At 55.9% G+C, this 16832-nt stretch overlaps 1 protein-coding gene across 1 annotated transcript in view; it reads right to left on the reverse strand.

Annotated features, from left to right (window-relative positions):
• Positions 1-2380: 2380 nt before the first annotated feature.
• Positions 2381-16832, reverse strand: part of DHRS3 (dehydrogenase/reductase 3) — a 37492-nt gene continuing 23040 nt past the window's right edge. The window contains exons 2-6 of the mRNA XM_004741445.3: positions 10401-10544; positions 9661-9780; positions 9144-9382; positions 5158-5283; positions 2381-2894 (exon numbers count right to left, since the gene is read on the reverse strand). Of these exons, the coding sequence (XP_004741502.1) occupies positions 2810-2894; positions 5158-5283; positions 9144-9382; positions 9661-9780; positions 10401-10544 (714 nt within the window). The 3' untranslated portion in view covers positions 2381-2809. The remainder of the gene's footprint in view (positions 2895-5157; positions 5284-9143; positions 9383-9660; positions 9781-10400; positions 10545-16832) is intronic.

Genomic DNA, 16832 nt, shown 5'->3' on the forward strand with positions numbered 1-16832 from the left:
AGTGGGTGCTGGGGAGGGCTGGCCGGCCCTTGTCTCTCCCAGAGTCCACTCAGACCCCTGGGGGGCTCACTGTATTCCTGGCCTGCAGGCCGAATGCAGAATTTCATGGAAACCTTAGGAGTCAAATCCTCTCCAAACGGTTGGCCTGGAGCCAGCTGGGAACACAGAAATCTTCGTGCCGCTAAAGGATGATCAGAAAATTCAGGGCTCGGCAGACAGGATCTCCCCTTCTTCTTCCTCATCTACCCCTGCCCATGAAGACGTGCCGCCACCTGCAACCCACCTCCTGCGAGAGCCGGTGACAGGCTCCTGGGGCAGGAGGGGCAGGTCCAGCCGCTGGACCCCACACCATGTCATCCAGACACTCCACAATGGGGTGACTGATACATGCGATGTCCCCCTGGCCTGCCTTCACCAGGCAGGCCAGGGGGACACCTTAGAAGCTTTCTTCCCACCCACCCCCTCACTTTGGGGACACATCTCAAGAACCAAAATGCAGGTGACGAGTCACATGCCACAGTGAGGTTCGAACTCTGCCTCTGCTGTCTGTCACAAGCCCTTGGAGCCTGGGCAAGCCATTTCCTTGCTCTGAGCCTCTTTGCTCACCTACCAGACCATCTTTCTAGCAGCACCCCACAAACCGGTCCGTGCTTCTCTGGGGCTCTGCTCAGAACCTGGTGTGTGTACAGCAAGGCCACCACACCCCAGGGCGGCATCTGTCTGCTTCCCTCCATCCTCTGTGGACACGTTCTCGGGGACAATAGCCGTGGTGTGGGGCCGATTGCATTATAGTTCAGAACGATGGGCCACGATTCCACGGAGAGTGGATGTCCAGTGGCAGCCACGGCAGGCTTGACCACATGACCTGCTCTGACCAATGAAATGGGAGCCAAAGTGACGTGCTTTGTTTCCAGGCAGAAACCTTCAGGGGCGTCTACCTCTGCCCCTAGTCACCGGCCAAGATGGAGGCTCCTTGCTCAGCCAGGTCCCCAGCATGAAGAGAACACAGAGCTGAGTTGCCGCCACTCTTGGCCGACAGGTGGCAATTCTAAGACAAGCCTCCATTGTCAGAAGTCACGGAGACCTGGGGTCACGCCCTGGCTGACATACCTTGCGGCTGTTGGAAGGGGTTCCCAGGGGCTGCTGCCAGGTGCAGTGGGTAATTTAACAGTTAAAATGTGACGCCCTTGGCTTGGCGGCCACTTGGCAGGTACTCCATAACCAGTGGACACCATCGTGACTTGGCATTTCTGCATGGTCCCAACTGGCGATCGTCTGGACCTTGAGATCAATCTTCCGCTAATGTGAGTTTTGTAGGAGGGCTGCCGTATGCAGAGCCCGGGGAAGCTCCTACCTTGAACTCTGGGCCTGTGACCTTCTCCTTTACCCCTGGGGAGCTGCTGCCCCTCCCCCTCCCCCACCTGGTCAACCACCTGGAAGAGCCATATGGCCAGAAGCCCCTGTCCCCCCTGCCCAAGGTCACGTTGACAAGCTTGCTGCAGCCGGGGAGAAACACACACCAGAGGAACCCCGGGCATCTCTCCCCACGTCTCCCTGGCCGTGATCCTCCCTGGTGACCGAGCCCGGGTCCACTGTGCCACTCCAGACTTCCTCCTTCCTTTCTATTTCCCTTCTAGCTCCTGCCGTCAAATCTGGCTCAAGGGGCTGCTTAGCAGGGGGACCGCTGATGCTGGTGGTCTTCAGAGTTTGGGCTCCTCAGCGACATGGCCTCTCGGTACCCAGTCATGGCCGGTAGACTGACCCGCTGCTCAGTGGTGCTCACTAAGGACTGGTTCTGTTCTCCTGAGCTGGTCGCTTTGCGGCTGGTGGTGCTAGGGGCAGGGGCGGAGGGCAGCTCCCCGAAGACAAGTTCATTCAGGCCGTGGGTGATGAGGCCAAGTGCCCCCAACCCATGGCTGTTGGAGGGGCCTGGCAGAGGCGGCAAAGGAGCCACACACCCCAGGCGCGGGACCCAGTCTCTCTCACCATCTCTGCCCTCTTCTTGCCAGCTCTACTCCTGGCAGCTGGGGGCCCTAAGCAGACCGACCGTTTCTTTTTTTTTTTTTTTTTATTTTTTTTATTTTTTTTTTTTTTTTTTTTTAAAGATTTTATTTATTTATTTGACAGAGAGAAATCACAAGTAGGCAGAGAGGCAGGCAGAGAGAGAGAGGAGGAAGCAGGCTCCCTGCTGAGCAGAGAGCCCGATGCGGGACTCGATCCCAGGACCCTGAGATCATGACCTGAGCCGAAGGCAGCGGCTTAACCACTGAGCCACCCAGGCGCCCAGACCGACCGTTTCTTAAAGGTTGGGGTTTTGTGGTGGGGATCGGGCTCCTCCCCACTGCCAAGGACTGGGGGTCAGGGATTTCAACAAGGGAGCTCAAAAAACCATCTCTTTATTTTTCATTCCTGCCATTCAAATGTGCCATTTGCACAAGCTGAGGATGGGTGGATTTCAGAAGAAAGAGAGTATCTGGGTACAGACCCTCCTGGAAACAGTCTATGCACACTGCTAAGGCTGGTTAGAAGCAATTTAATAATAAATTCTACAGAATTAGAAATGTATGAAAGTGTCAAGGTAGCTACTGGCTGGTTTCTCGCCTCCCCATGGGGGTCAGAGTTACGCCCATCAGTCCTGTGCAAAGGTCCTGGGGCTGGCCAGGGGGAGGGCACCGGGATTCTTCCTGGGGCCAGGAGCAGTCCTGCTCACCCAGCAGAAGTGCGCCAAGGGACAGGCTTGTGGGTGTGTGCCCAGTACCGTGGCCCCCTCAGGTTCCGTGGCTTGCAAGCATGTCTCTGCGTCTGGTCTTTATGTCCGCCCTTTGAAAGTGTTCATGCAGGTGTAGGTTCCTGAGAATTTGTAGATCTCCTCCAGTGCAGCCTGTGGGAGTATGCTGGGGGAGGGGGGAGGGAGACGGAAGATGGTTAATGGGGACACCAGCAGCCAGTTCACCAATGGCCACAGAGAACCACACAGTAGAGCAGTGGCTTTGATACCCGCCCCCCTGACCACCCGCCCCCCCACCCTCCCTGAAGGAAGGGCTTTTGAGTGAGTGGATAAACAGTGTTTCCAAAGTAAAGGTGGGTGGTAGAAACAAATTTTCAAGACCACGTTCTTAGCATTTGGGGGCTAGTTGTTGTCTGATCGATTAGTTATCTGACCAATTAACTCCACGTTCCACTTACTCAACAAATATTTGCTGTGTGGGATGGAAGGGTTAGGCCCTGCTGTTCTCTCCAGGGAAACTTCCAGATTCACCCCCAGGCCTCTCCTTGGGCTCCCACAGCCCCTGTGCTTCCCCAGTGGCCCCTGCCATGCCCTTGCTGTTGGCTTGTCAGGCCCACACCCGCCTTGGAAGGAGAGACCTCATCTCTGACCCAAGCCCCACAGGCAGGGCTCGGCATAGAGAGCCCCTCAGTCCATTTGTTCAATCGAAGGGCCCTGGCCTGCTCTCAGTGCAGGACAGGAAGGGCTCACTTCTACCCAGAGCAATCTAGAAGGCTCCCTGGGGTGCGCATGGCACTAGAGTTGAGCTTGTAAAGATTTTTCTTGGGGGTGGTGAAAAGCGGGTGTTGTACAAAGGCTGAGGAAGGGGATGGCCTCTGCTTCCTGTGGAAAAGTAGTGGGGGATAGAAGAGGGAATGTAGGCTAGGAGGTTTTGGAGGAAAACACTGACATGTTCTAGACAAACCAGCTTTTTTCTAGAATGTTCAGAAAGGCTTCTGAGAAGCCCCCTGCAGTGGAGGGTGGCAGTCTCGACTCACCTAGGGTCACACAGCAAGGAGCATCTCAGAGCAACAGTCACGACGACTAAGGGACCCAAAGAAGTGGTCCAAATGTCCCCAGGTGCCCCCTGCCCCTGCCCCTACTCGGTGTCTCTAAAAGAGCTTTGAGTTTGGACGGACTGATGGGTCCCCTTAGTGAGGAGGTCCCTGTGCCTGTAGTTAGAGCAACTTCTCAGCAGTCGACACACAGACAGAGGGAACCTGTTTCCTGGGCCTTGATATCTGATGAAGGCACTTAGGTCCTTCATTTCCTGAAAAGGCCTCTCAGGTCAGAGGGGTTCCATCAGCGGGGGCAGGGGGCAAGACGAGGCCCAGAGGAGATAGAAGTCCACAGCCACGGGGCTCCAGCGTCCAAGCTCTCCCTGAAGCACCAGGTTTTGCTGAGTACCTGGAATGGCCCCTTCAGGGCAGGGTGTGCTGCTCAGAGTCTAGAAAGTTCTAGGAAATGTGATACTGCGCCGATTCTGAAGGAGGGTGATCTCCTCTTTAAAGCCGACCTCCTGGTACATCCCATCTGACCAGCCCTGGAGCACTTCCGGGAATCCCAAACATTGAGATCCGTTTCCCCCCACTAGATTGAACTTCCTGAACACTGGGGCCAACAAGTGCTAGTCTCCAGAACAGTGGTTCTCAAAGGGTGGCCCAGGAACCCTTGGGGGACACCTGAAACCGCTTCAGAGGTCAAACTGTTTTTGTCATAAGACTCAGACAGTTTTGCCTCTGCACTCCTCGCTCCCACATGCAGCTGAGTTTTCTGGAGGCGACATGCCACGTGACATCGTAACCGAGTAAAATCAGAAGCAGATCTAGGCGTCCAGTTGTCTCCAATTAAGTCAGGCAATAAAGAACTTTGCAAAAATGCAAAACAATGCCATTCTTCCTGCTACTTTTTCTTTTTGGTGGAAAATACCCTTTTTATAAATATATCATATTTCTGTGAACCAGGGATGGACATGGATTGATTACTGCTGTTTATACATGAGCAAATATTTTAAATATAAACAAATACATAAATCTTGTAAAACTTTTTCCGTTTTAATGTCTCCTACGGTAACTAAGAATAGAGACAACTCCATTTAAAAAAAAAGGGGGGGGGAGCTTTGGTTTCCCCTAATTTTTGACATTGTAAAGGAGTCCCGAGACCCACAAGTTTCAAAACGATGGCTCCATCCTAAGTGTAGGAAACCGGCACGCAGGCCGCCTGTGCTCACTTTCGTGCCCACAGCAGACATGACTAATCGATTACAGAGTCCTTTCTCCTGCCGGCCGTCTCCTCCCCACCAGGCTTCCCTGGCAGAAGGGGAATGGCCAGCAGGAGCCCGTCTCCAAATCTCCACTCCCCATCCCCCATCCCCGACCCCCAGCACTTACCTTTTCAAGATGATGAGGGCGTGCATGGTCCACGGAAGGAGGAGGAGGGCCTGATTCAGCTGCACGGCTTCCACCGTCCTCCGGGCCACCGTCTCAGGCTTCAGCGGTGGGAAGAGGTTGGGGAACCTGGCGCAGGAAGAAACACAGGGGATGCTGCTAGAGAAACCCATGCTTCTGCTGACCTCCTCCGTGGCTAACAAATCTGGCCCATCCCTCTGGCGTCTGCTGTTTGGAAGACCTAAGTCCCCTTTGGAAGGCTCTGCTTTCCCCCACCTGCTGTCCCCAGTAGCGCAGGGAGCGCCCCCCCCCCCGCCTTTTCCTTGCTCCCCAGTGAGCCTGCCCTTGAGAATGGAGATCTTGTAGGCCATCCCCTGGGACCCATTCTCCAAAATGCTTCCCAGGGATCCTTTAAAGTGTCACTCCGGGGCGCCCGGGTGGCTCAGTCGGTTAAGTGGCTGCCCTCAGCTCAGGTCATGATCCCGGGGTCCTGGGATCGAGCCCCGGATCAGGGTCTCTGCTTCTCCCTCTCCCTCTGCCGCTCTCCCTGCTTGTGTGTGCGCACTCTCTCTCTCTCTCTCTGTCAAATAAATAAATAAAATCTTAAAAATAAAATAAAATGTCGCTCTGATCCTGTGTCTGCCTGGCCCAGCCCTTCCCAGGGGCTCCCAGGGCCCTCCACGGCCCTGCTTCATGTGGGCCCCGCTCACCCGCCGCCTGACCCCTCTTCCGGGTCACTCTGCTCTGCTCTACCTTGGCCAACCTTTCTGTTCTTGCCACTTAAGCTCTCTGTCGGCAGCCTCATCCGAGAGAGTTCTTAGCCCATCCACTCGGGGTGGCCTCTGCGCTCCTCCCTCTGCTAATTCTCTGGACTGGCCACCTTGCGAAGGGCCTCGCCTGTCTGTCTCCTCGTTCATGGCCTGTCTCCCCCCTCCGACTGTGAGTTCCACCAGGGCAGAGGTCTGGTCGGTCTTGCTCTCTGTGTTCTCCCCTCCGTGCAGAGACTGGTCCACAGTGGTGCTCAATCCGTGCTCGCGGCACAGATGGACACGGAACAATCCGCTGTTCCCCAATGTGTCCTGCCCATCCTGTCGGAGGCAGGGGTCTGCGGGATGGCCGCTCTCTGCCCGGCTCGCTGCTCCCCTCGCTGATTCACGGGCTCACTGACTCGGCCTTCCAGACGCGGACAGAGCGCTTTCCAAGGGGTTGGTAAATGAACGGCTGAACGCGCCAATGCCGGGAGCTTTCTCACGTCTGTTCGGAGGCCTGTGACCTGAGCCCCACATGGCGATGGTACCTCTACCTGCCAGACCCGTGCGAAACGAAACAGGAGTCATTTGCTCCAATTTATAGAGAAGGAAGCTGAGGCTTTGGGGAGATTAGGGGAGGCCCCAAGGACCCAAGCCAGGCCAGCAGGAGCCCCAGGACAAAAGTCTGTCCTCGCCCCTGTGGGCCTGTAGGCTCAGGGCTGACCGTGATCACCCCATAAGGGCTTGCCGGCTGTTCGGGCCCCAGAAGCACTTAGGGCTTAGGTAAGTCACTCAGAGCTGACGTTACCTTGAGCAAAGGCAACTCTTGGGACCCAAGCATGGGCGGGGTGGGTCTCAGAGAACCCGTGGACGACCCCCACACCCATTCCCCACCAGGGGCTTCCTTTGCTTTCCCAAGGTGCAGCCAAGATGCTCCCAGCCCTGCTGCGGGTCACGGAGGCCAGATCCCTACAGACAGTGCACGGTCTGGTTTTCCAGCCCCGACCCGGGCCGGTTCTGCTCACTACTTGGAGGAAGGGAAGGCGGGGCGCATGGGCCAAGCTCATTAAGTTCAGGGGGACCCTTTCTAGTAAGGCCCCTGCAGAAGAACCTGACGGATGCCAGCACGGCCGCTGGAGGGTACTTCTTTCCCCGCTATGGGTGAGATGGGTCCCCAAGGCTTTGCCAGAAAGCCCATCAGTTTTTTCATGGTTGGGGAGGAAGCCAGTGATTTTCTTGTTTTTTTCCTTTGAGAAGCGGGAGGTGGTTAGACAGCAATCATCCTTTTCTGACTCTTCCTCCAGCTCTTTGGGGCTCAGCCACACCCCCGCAGGTGCCTAACCTTCACCTGGAGCTTACTACTTGTCGGGCAGGCTAGTGGAGTCCCATCTCGGGGCTCATCTAACCTGTGAAGCAAGGGCTACATTACCCGTCCCTTCTTAGAGATGAAACCAAGGCACAGAAAAGCTAAAGTGACTTATCCAGGTCCCACGGAGCTGGCCCGAGGCTGTGTGGGTCCACACTCGGAGGAAACATGGCTTGGGGAAACTTGCACGTCCTTAACGTGCTGGAGAGGAGACTGCCAGGAGGTGAGACAGACACCCTGCCAGAGGCCTGCTGATAGCCACCTACTTCTGCATCCTGGAGCCCAGCCGAAACCCCGATTGCCCCTGTTGCTCTTCCATCCAATATGCATTTACAGAGCACCTCCTGTATACCCAAAAGAAAAGAAGCCAAACTGAGATGTGATAGGGGAGGGGGAGCCAACATGGGACATTAACTGTCATTTATCGAACCTCCTCTACATACAGAATCCACGGTGCTTTGCATGTCCAGCAGGTGGAAATTTGGGGGGCGCACAAAAGGGGTGATCAGGGAGGAAGATCAGTCACATACGGCTTCTCAGAGATGCTCGCTGATGGCAAGGACAGGAGAGCTGCAGTTCGTTACTGGGGGTCTGTGGGCCAGGCTTTGCACCAGAACCTTCTGTGTGTTGCTTCGACCCCTCCTCATGAGCCCCTCAGGGAGGTATGATGTCCACTCTTACAGACCAGCGGAGTACGGCTCAGGGAGTCGGCAAAGCTGGTTCGAGGTTTTGCAAATCCAGAGACCCGGGGATGTCGCCAAACGACTCTTAGTACTAACAGCTCGGGGAGACGGGGTGGGGGGGGGACCCCACATGGCTTATGCTCTGCGAAAGAAAGGCTGACTCGTTCAATTCCCACGAGGACCCTCCACGTCATCCTCGTTTGGGGAAGAAGCTGGTGTGCCAGATTCGGAAGGGAAGTTTGTAACTGGTGCCGCGTTGCAAAAAGCGAGGAACGCAGCTGTTGGGTAATTCCGCATTTTCATTTCTCCACGACCTTATGCGGCTTCACAAACCTTCGTCATCGTAGCACCAATTATTGGGCTCTTACTGTCTACATACGTGGTGTTGCGCGGCAGGTCCCGTTTTATCCCTGTCACAGAACCTAGGTGCGGACCTCCTCACCCCCCTTCCTCCCTTCCTCTCTCTCTCTCTCTCCTTCCTTCCTTCCTTTCTTTTTGGAGAGCGAGTAAGAAAGCCGGGTGGGGAGGAAGGGGCAGAGTGAGAGGGAGAATGTGTGGAGCCCGATATGGGGCTCGATCTCACGACCCTGTGATCCTGACCGGAGCCCCAATCCAGAGTGGGACGCTTCACCGAATGAGCCACCCCAGATGCCCCTCTCATCAGCCCGTTTTATAGAGGAGCAGTGGAGGCCGCAGTGGGCGCTAACTGGACCCGGGTGGCAGGGGACATCACAGGTAGAGGTGAGCTGGCTCGGAAGCATGAGCTCTAAAGCCATGGTTCCCAGTCCCTTCGATCGGCTTCGGTATTTCTTTAAATTGAGCTGTATTTTGCATATAATAAAAAAGCATACATCTCTAGTGTATAGCTTGACTCGTTTTCATCTACACAACCACCGCTCAGATCGGGAAGAGAGAACATTCTTAAAAGCCTAGAAAGCTCCCTTGGGTCTCCTCCCATGCTATGTCCCCAGCCCACGAGGGACGGCCACTGCTCTGATTTCCATGCCCGTGGCCGGCCTCTAGAGCTTCATACGGAGCGGTCACACAGCAGGCCCTCTCCTGCCTCTGGCTTCTTGACCCACTTAAGACTTTTGGGATTCATCCTCGCTGTTCCTGGACGGACCCTCCGTTCTCTCTGCTGGGGGCCGTGCCCGGGGTGGTGGGGGGGAGGCGAGTCCCCCGCTCACTGACCTCACCCTCATGCCCTGGAACATCTCGGTGCTGGTGTGGAAGGGCAGCACGGTGGTGGCACTGACCCCTGGACAGTCCAGCAGCCCCAGGGTCAGGCTCTCCATGAAGGCGAAGGCTGAGGCTTTGGATGTGCAGTAGTCAATGGCCCCGGGGATGGCGGAGAGCGCCAGCACGGAGTTGAGACACACGATGTGGCCGTTCTGCAGCTCCAGCATCCGCGGCAAGAAGGCCTTCGTGGTCTGAGGGCGGGCGGGAGGTCAGTGTGGGGCCGCCGCCTCCAGCAGCCCCTCTACACCAGGCCAGTACAGGCACCCGTGCCCCCCGGATGAGGAGCTCCCCTAGGACGGGGAGGGGAGGCGGCCGGGGCCTGCCCGCAACAGGGCCTTGACCTCCACTTTCTCCGACATCCACAAGCCCCAGCCCCAGGGAGCCTCTCCCCACGCCCAAACGGCAGCGCGGAGGGAAGGAATGAGTCACTCCCACCCGGGGGCTGGCTGTGGCCCGGGATGGCCCTTACCCAGAACTGGCCCAGGGTGTTGATGTGCTGGGACTTGAGAAGGGCGTCATCGTCACTGTCCATGAGGCTCTTCCCGTGCACCACGGCAGCATTGTTTACCAGGATGGTGATGTCGCCCACCTGTGGGCAGGGGGAGCCGTCGCGGGGCCTTTAGGGCAGAGGGACCTGCCCCCTCCCCACTCACCGTGCACCCCCGGACAGCCACATCGTCTCTCCAGGCATCAACCTGGACTCCTGAGACGGGGCTGCCTGCCATCCCAGGTCGATCCGAGGGTCCGAAAGACTTTATGGCACAGAGTAGGTTTATGACAAGTGAGGTTATTGTTACATGGAAGCAGTTAACGTTAGCCGCGTGCCAGATACCCAGTGGGGTGGGCTTTGCTCCCTGGGAGCTCCCTGAGAGCTCATTCAGTGCAAACAGGTTGCTGGAGTCAGGACAAGGATTTTCCCAGAGGACAATGGGATGTTTGGCCCCAGACTCTGGGACAGAAACTCACAAGGTCTGAACTTCCAAAGGGGACAACAGGTGTTATGCAATCAACCCACACCCCTAATCCCCGCCCTGAGCAACACACACGCGTGCACACACAGCGTGGAGAGTCCCCGGGAGAGTCCCCAAAGATGCCCCGGAAACAGCCAGCCTGCCGTTAGCAACACTCTCTCCCAGGCCAGATTGATCTCTTTGGCTGGCCTTCTCCTGGGTCCAGCTGAGCTGAGGACGGGCCCTCCAGGCTACTCACCTTCTCCCGGACAGCTTTGGCCGTCTGGTACACCTCCTCCCGGTTGCCCACGTCACAGATGAAATAGTGGCACTCGGTGCCCATCTGCCGGATCTCCTCCGTCGTCTCCTTCAGGCATTTCTCAGTCCGGCCCCAGAGAACAATCTGGAAGGAGAGGATGACAGCCCTGAGTCAGTGGTCATTGAGTAAGCCATTGTGATTCAGTTGTTGGCATCAGAAGTTCAGCAATGTGCCCGAGGAATTGGCAAGTGAAGTAACCAGGCTCCCGGACTGCATCCAAAGAGGGTTTGCAAAGCGCATCGACAATAGGCTTTCCCAAAGGGATAGAGCCTATTCTGGAACAAACGAGTACTTTCTGAGCCCACTTAGGACCGATCGCTTGAGTGTTATTTACAAGTCCTTCTTAGATGCTGCTTTCCACGGGACACCCCCTGCCAGCTCCATCGCAGAAGCCACAGCAGAACTCCTCTATGGTGTTCCGGAACGCTCCCAAGAACAAGCTGGTCTTCTCTCCCCTTAGAGCCAGAGCCAGGTTTATGAGCACAAGCTGCCAGAATGGACTGGAAGGTCCTGGCCGCAAGGCCCACAGAGGCGAAGTGGAGCTCTCCACGGTCCCTCTGGGAAGGAGGGCACGGAGAGAGGCGCCAGGGTCCCACTGAGCAGGAGATGTGGCCGTTCCCCTCCCCCACCCCCACTCTGGTCATGAACGTGGGACCCGCTATACCAGGAGAAGACCCTGGTGGGGCCGATGAATAGATTCCTAATGGGGTGGGGCAAATTTATGAATGGCGGCCATAAAAGGCGCAGAAAAGAAGGCCGGCTAATTCTCAACCTTGACCTAAGCAAGAACAACCCACCTACCTCCCCATGACAGGACATGTTGTGGGTCCAGAGAAGCCCCTGTTGGTAAAAGGGCCTGGAGAGGGGAACTAAGAATCCCGGGCGCAGAGGGACAGAATGGGGCCGGACGGCATCAGAAAAAGGAAGAAGGGCACGTGGGAGGCTCAGTCGGTTAAGCATCCGGCTCTTGATTTTGGCTCAGGTCACGATCTTGGGGCTGAGAGATGGAGCTTGCAGCCAGCATGGGGTCTCTCTCTCCCCCTCTGCCCCTCCTCTCTCTCTCTCTCTCTGTCTGAAATAAATAAATACAATCTCAAAAAAAATAATAATAATAGGCAGAGATGAGGTTTTCTTCGGGATTAGTCTAATGGGTTTCTATTTTTGTTTCTTCTTCCTTTCTAAAATTACCAACAAAATTCCTCCTCAAGGGGTGCCTGGGGTGGCTGTCGGTTAAGTGTCCGCCTTCAGCTCAGGTCATGATCCCAGGGTTCTGGGATCGAGCCCCATGTCATCGGGCAACCTGCTCAACGGGGAGCCTGCTTCTCTCTCTCCATCTCCCTCTGTCCCTCCCCCACCTATGCTCTCTCTCTCTCTCAAATAAGTAAAATCTTAAAAAAAAGAAAGGAAGAAAGGAAGAAAGAAAGGAAGAAAGAAAGAAATTTAAAAAAAGAAGAAATTCCTCCTTGAGAAATAAAACTCAGCATGGAACCCAGTGTGTGAAACGAGCGAAAGGAAGAAATCACACGTCCAGCTGCACATTTTCTTCCTCTAGAAACAACTAATGAGAAGGGAGAAGCTGCGTTGGGCGGGCCAACATTTTCGAGTGGGAGTTACAGAGGGGGGTCCCCATACACCAGCCTGGAATCCAGATTTCTCCAGTCTGCTTTGTGACCCAGGAGGGACAAAAGTCACACAGGCAAGTAGTTGGAGGTGGGAACGGTTTATCAATCTTAAAATCTCAGAACTTTTACTCAAGCAGAAAGGGCCCCAAAAGGGTGTAGCTGATGGGATGAGAGCTGGGGGATCTCCCAGTGGGTTTGCTCTCTTTATTAGTGCTTTTAAGGCTTTTGCAATATTTTAAAAAAGAGAATAAAAGTTTGTTTGTTTTTTTTTTTCCACCTCCGGAAACATCCCTGGGAAAGCCTGGTTTGAAGACCCCACCTAGTCGAAGCACTTTACTTCTTGTAATTGAAGTCTTCAAACACAGGAAGGGTTTTAGAAGGAAGGATTCCATCCGTGGCTCTCCGTGACCACAAAAGCCCATCAAGGGCCAACCGTCTGCAATTAGACAGGCTCCAAGGAATACTTTCTCGTCTGTTGAACTAAAAACAGACTAAGAATGTGCCCCTGCAGGAGAGGCAGGGAGAGTCACTTCGGGAAGAAGATGACAAACATCTGTTTTAGGAAGGCAGCTGGGTGTGAGCACCCTCCACGGCACCAGACCTCACCCTTGCCTTGAGGTCATTGTCACCCAGTTTCCTTCCATCCTTCCTGTTACCCCACCGGCCTGTCTGGCTATCCATCCACCTATCCATCTGTCCATCCATCCATCCGTCCATCTGTCCGTCCGTCCATCTATCCGTCCATCCATCCATCCGTCCGTCCGTCCATCCATCCATCTATCCGTCATCCATCCGTCCGTCCGTCCATCCATCCATCTATCAGTCTGTCCGTCCGTCCGTCCATCCATCTGTCGTCCATCCATCCATCTATCCGTCCGTCCGTCCATCCATCGTCCGTCCATCCATCCATCCTTCCATCCATCTATCCATCCATCTATCCGTCCATCCATCCATCCGTCTGTCCGTCCGTCCGTCCATCCGTCCGTCCGTCCATCCATCCATCCTTCCATCCATCCATCCATCCATCCATCCATCCATCCATCTATCCGTCCGTCCATCCATCCATCCATCCATCCATCCATCCATCTATCCGTCCGTCCATCCATCCATCCATCTATCCGTCCGTCCGCCCATCCATCCATCTATCCGTCTGTCCGTCCATCCGTCCATCCATCCATCCATCCATCCATCCGTCCATCTGTCCAACCACCTATCCATCCATCCATCCATCCGTCCGTCCATCCATCCATCCATCTATCCGTCTGTCCGTCCATGCATCCATCTATCAGTCTGTCCGTCCATCCGTCCATCCATCCGTCCATCCATCCATCCGTCCGTCCGTCCGTCCGTCCATCCATCCATCTATCCGTCCATCCATCCATCCATCCATCCATCCATCTATCCGTCTGTCCATCCATCCATCCATCCTTCCATCCATCCATCTTCCTCTCCTTTCTCCCTTCTACGCACTCTCTCCCGTCATCCAACCACCCTTCCACTGAATTTCTGAATATGTCAGCCAGAGGGGATCCTTGGCCTCCTCTTTCCTGCTCTCGTCCCTGCCCAGCAGTATCCCGCCTCCAGCTCCTATGGGGAATAGGACCACAGAGCGGGCTCAGTTCCCTGGCGCCCAGCAGAAGGCAATGCCTCTGGGGACTCTGAGAATTCCAGGACAAGTGGAGACAGAAGGGAAGCTTAAAACTGGGGGTGGGTGTTATCAAGTGTAGGGGTTCTGGGAGCACGAGGGATCGCCTCGGAGGGTCCGGAGCAGTGGCACAGAAAGGGCGCCCTTCATTCTGGGGACCTTAGGTTGCTTCTCATCACAAGCAGGTGTGCATGGGGCTCCCGCAGAAGGGGCACTAAGGGCCCAGGGGTTCCTGGCCGGATTAACCAACTCTTCCTGACCCCCCAGTTCTCAGATCGGGCAAGGAGAGGAGAGTCTAAATCCCCCTACCCCTGGTCTGCCCAGAAAACCAGCAGCCAGAAGCCAAGGAGGCCAGGACTGTCTACATGGCTGTGCCCCTGCAGAGGGAAAGGGGCTGGAGTAAGGGGAGGGGGATGAAGTGAAAGCTGGGTCCCCTCGTCTTCCATGGGCAGGGCATACGCCCCGGCAGGACCCTCAGGTTTGACCATTTCCTTTTTGGGGTCTGCTGAGGATGCCGCCGGGGGGCTGGCTTCCTTGGGCTCTGTGCTCGGACCCCCACCTCTCCCCGGGCACTAGGACAGGCTTGCTCTCTGCCTGCCTCGCAGCAAGGCCACCGGCCCCCTGCGGGCCTCAAGTCTGGCTTGTTCATTTTCACATTCCGGCACCCGGGAGCACACGTGCTGTTTGCTGTTTGCTGAAGGAATGTTCTGGGCCACAGGCGGGATGGGTTGGGAGGAGGTTTAAGGCTGAGACCCTCCCATCGTCCTTGGCTGAGCCATTCAGGGTCCCAGAACCTCCAGCACAGAGTGTGCTTGGACCAAGATTCAGTGAGATCCGGATTTCCCCAGAGCCTCAAAACCGTCCCGGGGCTGAGCTGTGGGGTAGAGTCACGTGCGAGGCTCAGCCCTGGAAGCGGGCAAGGAGTCTGTCTCAGAGGAGAACGAGGGTCAGGCCCAGGCGTGCGAGCCTCGCTCGGTGGCCGGGGCTGCTCGTCTGGGGGTGGGAGGTCGGGGAGACAGCTGAGGGGAGGCAGAGTTGGAGCTGCTCCTGTCACTGTCCCCTCCTGGTCGCTCCTCCTCCAGTCCCCTGCCCAGACCCCTCGGAGGCCCCAGAGGCACCGAGCGGCCAACCCAGCAGGCCCGCCCGTGCGGTCCATGCCCGGAGTCACCTGGGGGTGACCCAGGGCAGTTGGCAGGACAGGAGTCCCACCCAGCACCAGAACGAGAGAGAGAGGACGGGCAGGCAGGTGGCAGGGGGTTCTGAGAGGAGCGTGGGGCGAGCAGCCCGAGGAGGGGGCAGGTGTGTCAAGTTAGGGCTCAGGATGGCTTGACATGTGCGGGCTCCCTGCCCCTCTGGGGGGAACGGCTGCTCGCGTCCTTCGGGCTGTGTGGCTGGCCTGTGTCCGGAGGGAAGGGGAGCAAGACCTCCAGCCTCCCAGGGGCGGCGGGTCCACATTGCCCGCCTCAGGGAGCCAGGGTTCCAGCGAGGGAAGACAGTGACCAGCGAGAAAACCATCAGACGCAAATTATGGCGAGTGGGATAAAGAGTCAGTGGGGGAACTTCACTTAAATTTGGAGCTGGACGAGGTAGCCCCTTGTACAGATAATGAAACTGCGGCCCAGAGAGGCTAAGCAACTTGTCTGTGGTCACACAGCAACTGAGTGACAGAGCTGGGATTCGAACCGAGGTTTCTCACCAGCACTCACTCTCTCCCAGTAGGAGAAAAGCCGCTGCCTTTCTTCGTGGGGTCTCCTGGGGATTAAGCAGGCAGAAACGGGCACCCGCTAAGTATTCAGTACACGACCTCTATGATCATTTCCCAGGGAGACAAAGAGCCGAGAACACCAGCACGGCCTCTGGATGGACCCTCACCTGCAGCCGTTAAAAGGATGAGTGTTCGTGACACAGGAAAAGGCGGAGGGATCTAATGCTGAGAGAAAAAGACTGCAGCCCTGTCCATAAAGGATACCCTCAACTCTGCAAACATAGCAGGGTTTTTTTTTTTTTAAGATTTTATTTATTTATTTATTTATTTGCAAGAGAGAGTGGGGGAGCTCAGAGAGAGGGACAAACAAGCAGACTCCCTGTCCCCACCTTTGCCAGCCCCGCTGAGCAGGAAGACGGATGTGGCGCCCAATCCCCCCACCCTGAGATCATGACCTGAGCTGAAATCAAGAGTCAGATGCTAAACCGACTGAAACCCCCAGGTGCCCCTAAAAGCCTCACGGTTTCACGGAAGTCGCCAGGCCACGTAAGAGGGTGGGTTGTCTCGGGTGGGGTTGTGGCTGACTGTGGTTTCTGTCTTTATGCCTGGGTGTCCTGAGAAAACTGTCTCTAACGGACGGCTACCATTGTTTATGATCTTGAAGAAGGATGGCAGAAGAAAAGCTTCCGCACAGATCTTCCCAGACAGCTCCCTCACACACAGGTGGCTCAGCACTGTGGTCCTAGCCCTGCTTGCTTCCCCAAGGCCCCTGGCACTGCTCTCGGGAGCTCCCCTCCATCATGAGGTGTTGTCTATTTGGATCTCTCTCCCCATCATTGTGTGAACGAGTGAGGAGGCTCCCAGAGACTCCACAGTCAGGGTTTACGCTCATGCATGACACACTGCCCTTGGACCCAAGTGCAGTGTGGTCACCATCTTCCTTTTAGATTCCGTCTTTTGGAGGGCAGGGAATAAATCTCACTCGTTCTCAGTTCCCTGTTTCCCTCCCTAGTGCCCAGCACAGGCTGTTTTTCTCTGTTTTCAATGCCAAGCCTACTGCGGACTCCTATTCATCCTTCAGAACCCTGCCCGGATGCCCCGTCAGTTCTCAAGCTTCTCTGGTTGTTCCTGTCCATTCTGTCCATCTTGTAACCTTAGTACCTGGCACGGGCCAGCCACAGAGTACAAGCTCGCTGACGTTGTCACACGGATTGGCCGGGGGAGGTCTCTAGAAAAATCTGCTGACCAGAGAATAGTGAGTGACTCTACCCCACCCAGCCTGGACTTCTTTGTCCAAAGTGGCTTGCTTGAGTGCCTGGACTTGGCATTCATTGTTAGAGCTCAGCTGCAGAGCACAGAAAGCAGCCCCACCTCCCTCAGTGACATGAGCTGGGTGGTCT

The sequence above is a fragment of the Mustela putorius genome, unplaced genomic scaffold (genome assembly GCF_011764305.1).
Source record: "Mustela putorius furo isolate JIRA1106 unplaced genomic scaffold, ASM1176430v1.1 tig00003853_pilon_pilon_pilon, whole genome shotgun sequence".
Classification (NCBI taxonomy): domain Eukaryota; kingdom Metazoa; phylum Chordata; class Mammalia; order Carnivora; family Mustelidae; genus Mustela; species Mustela putorius.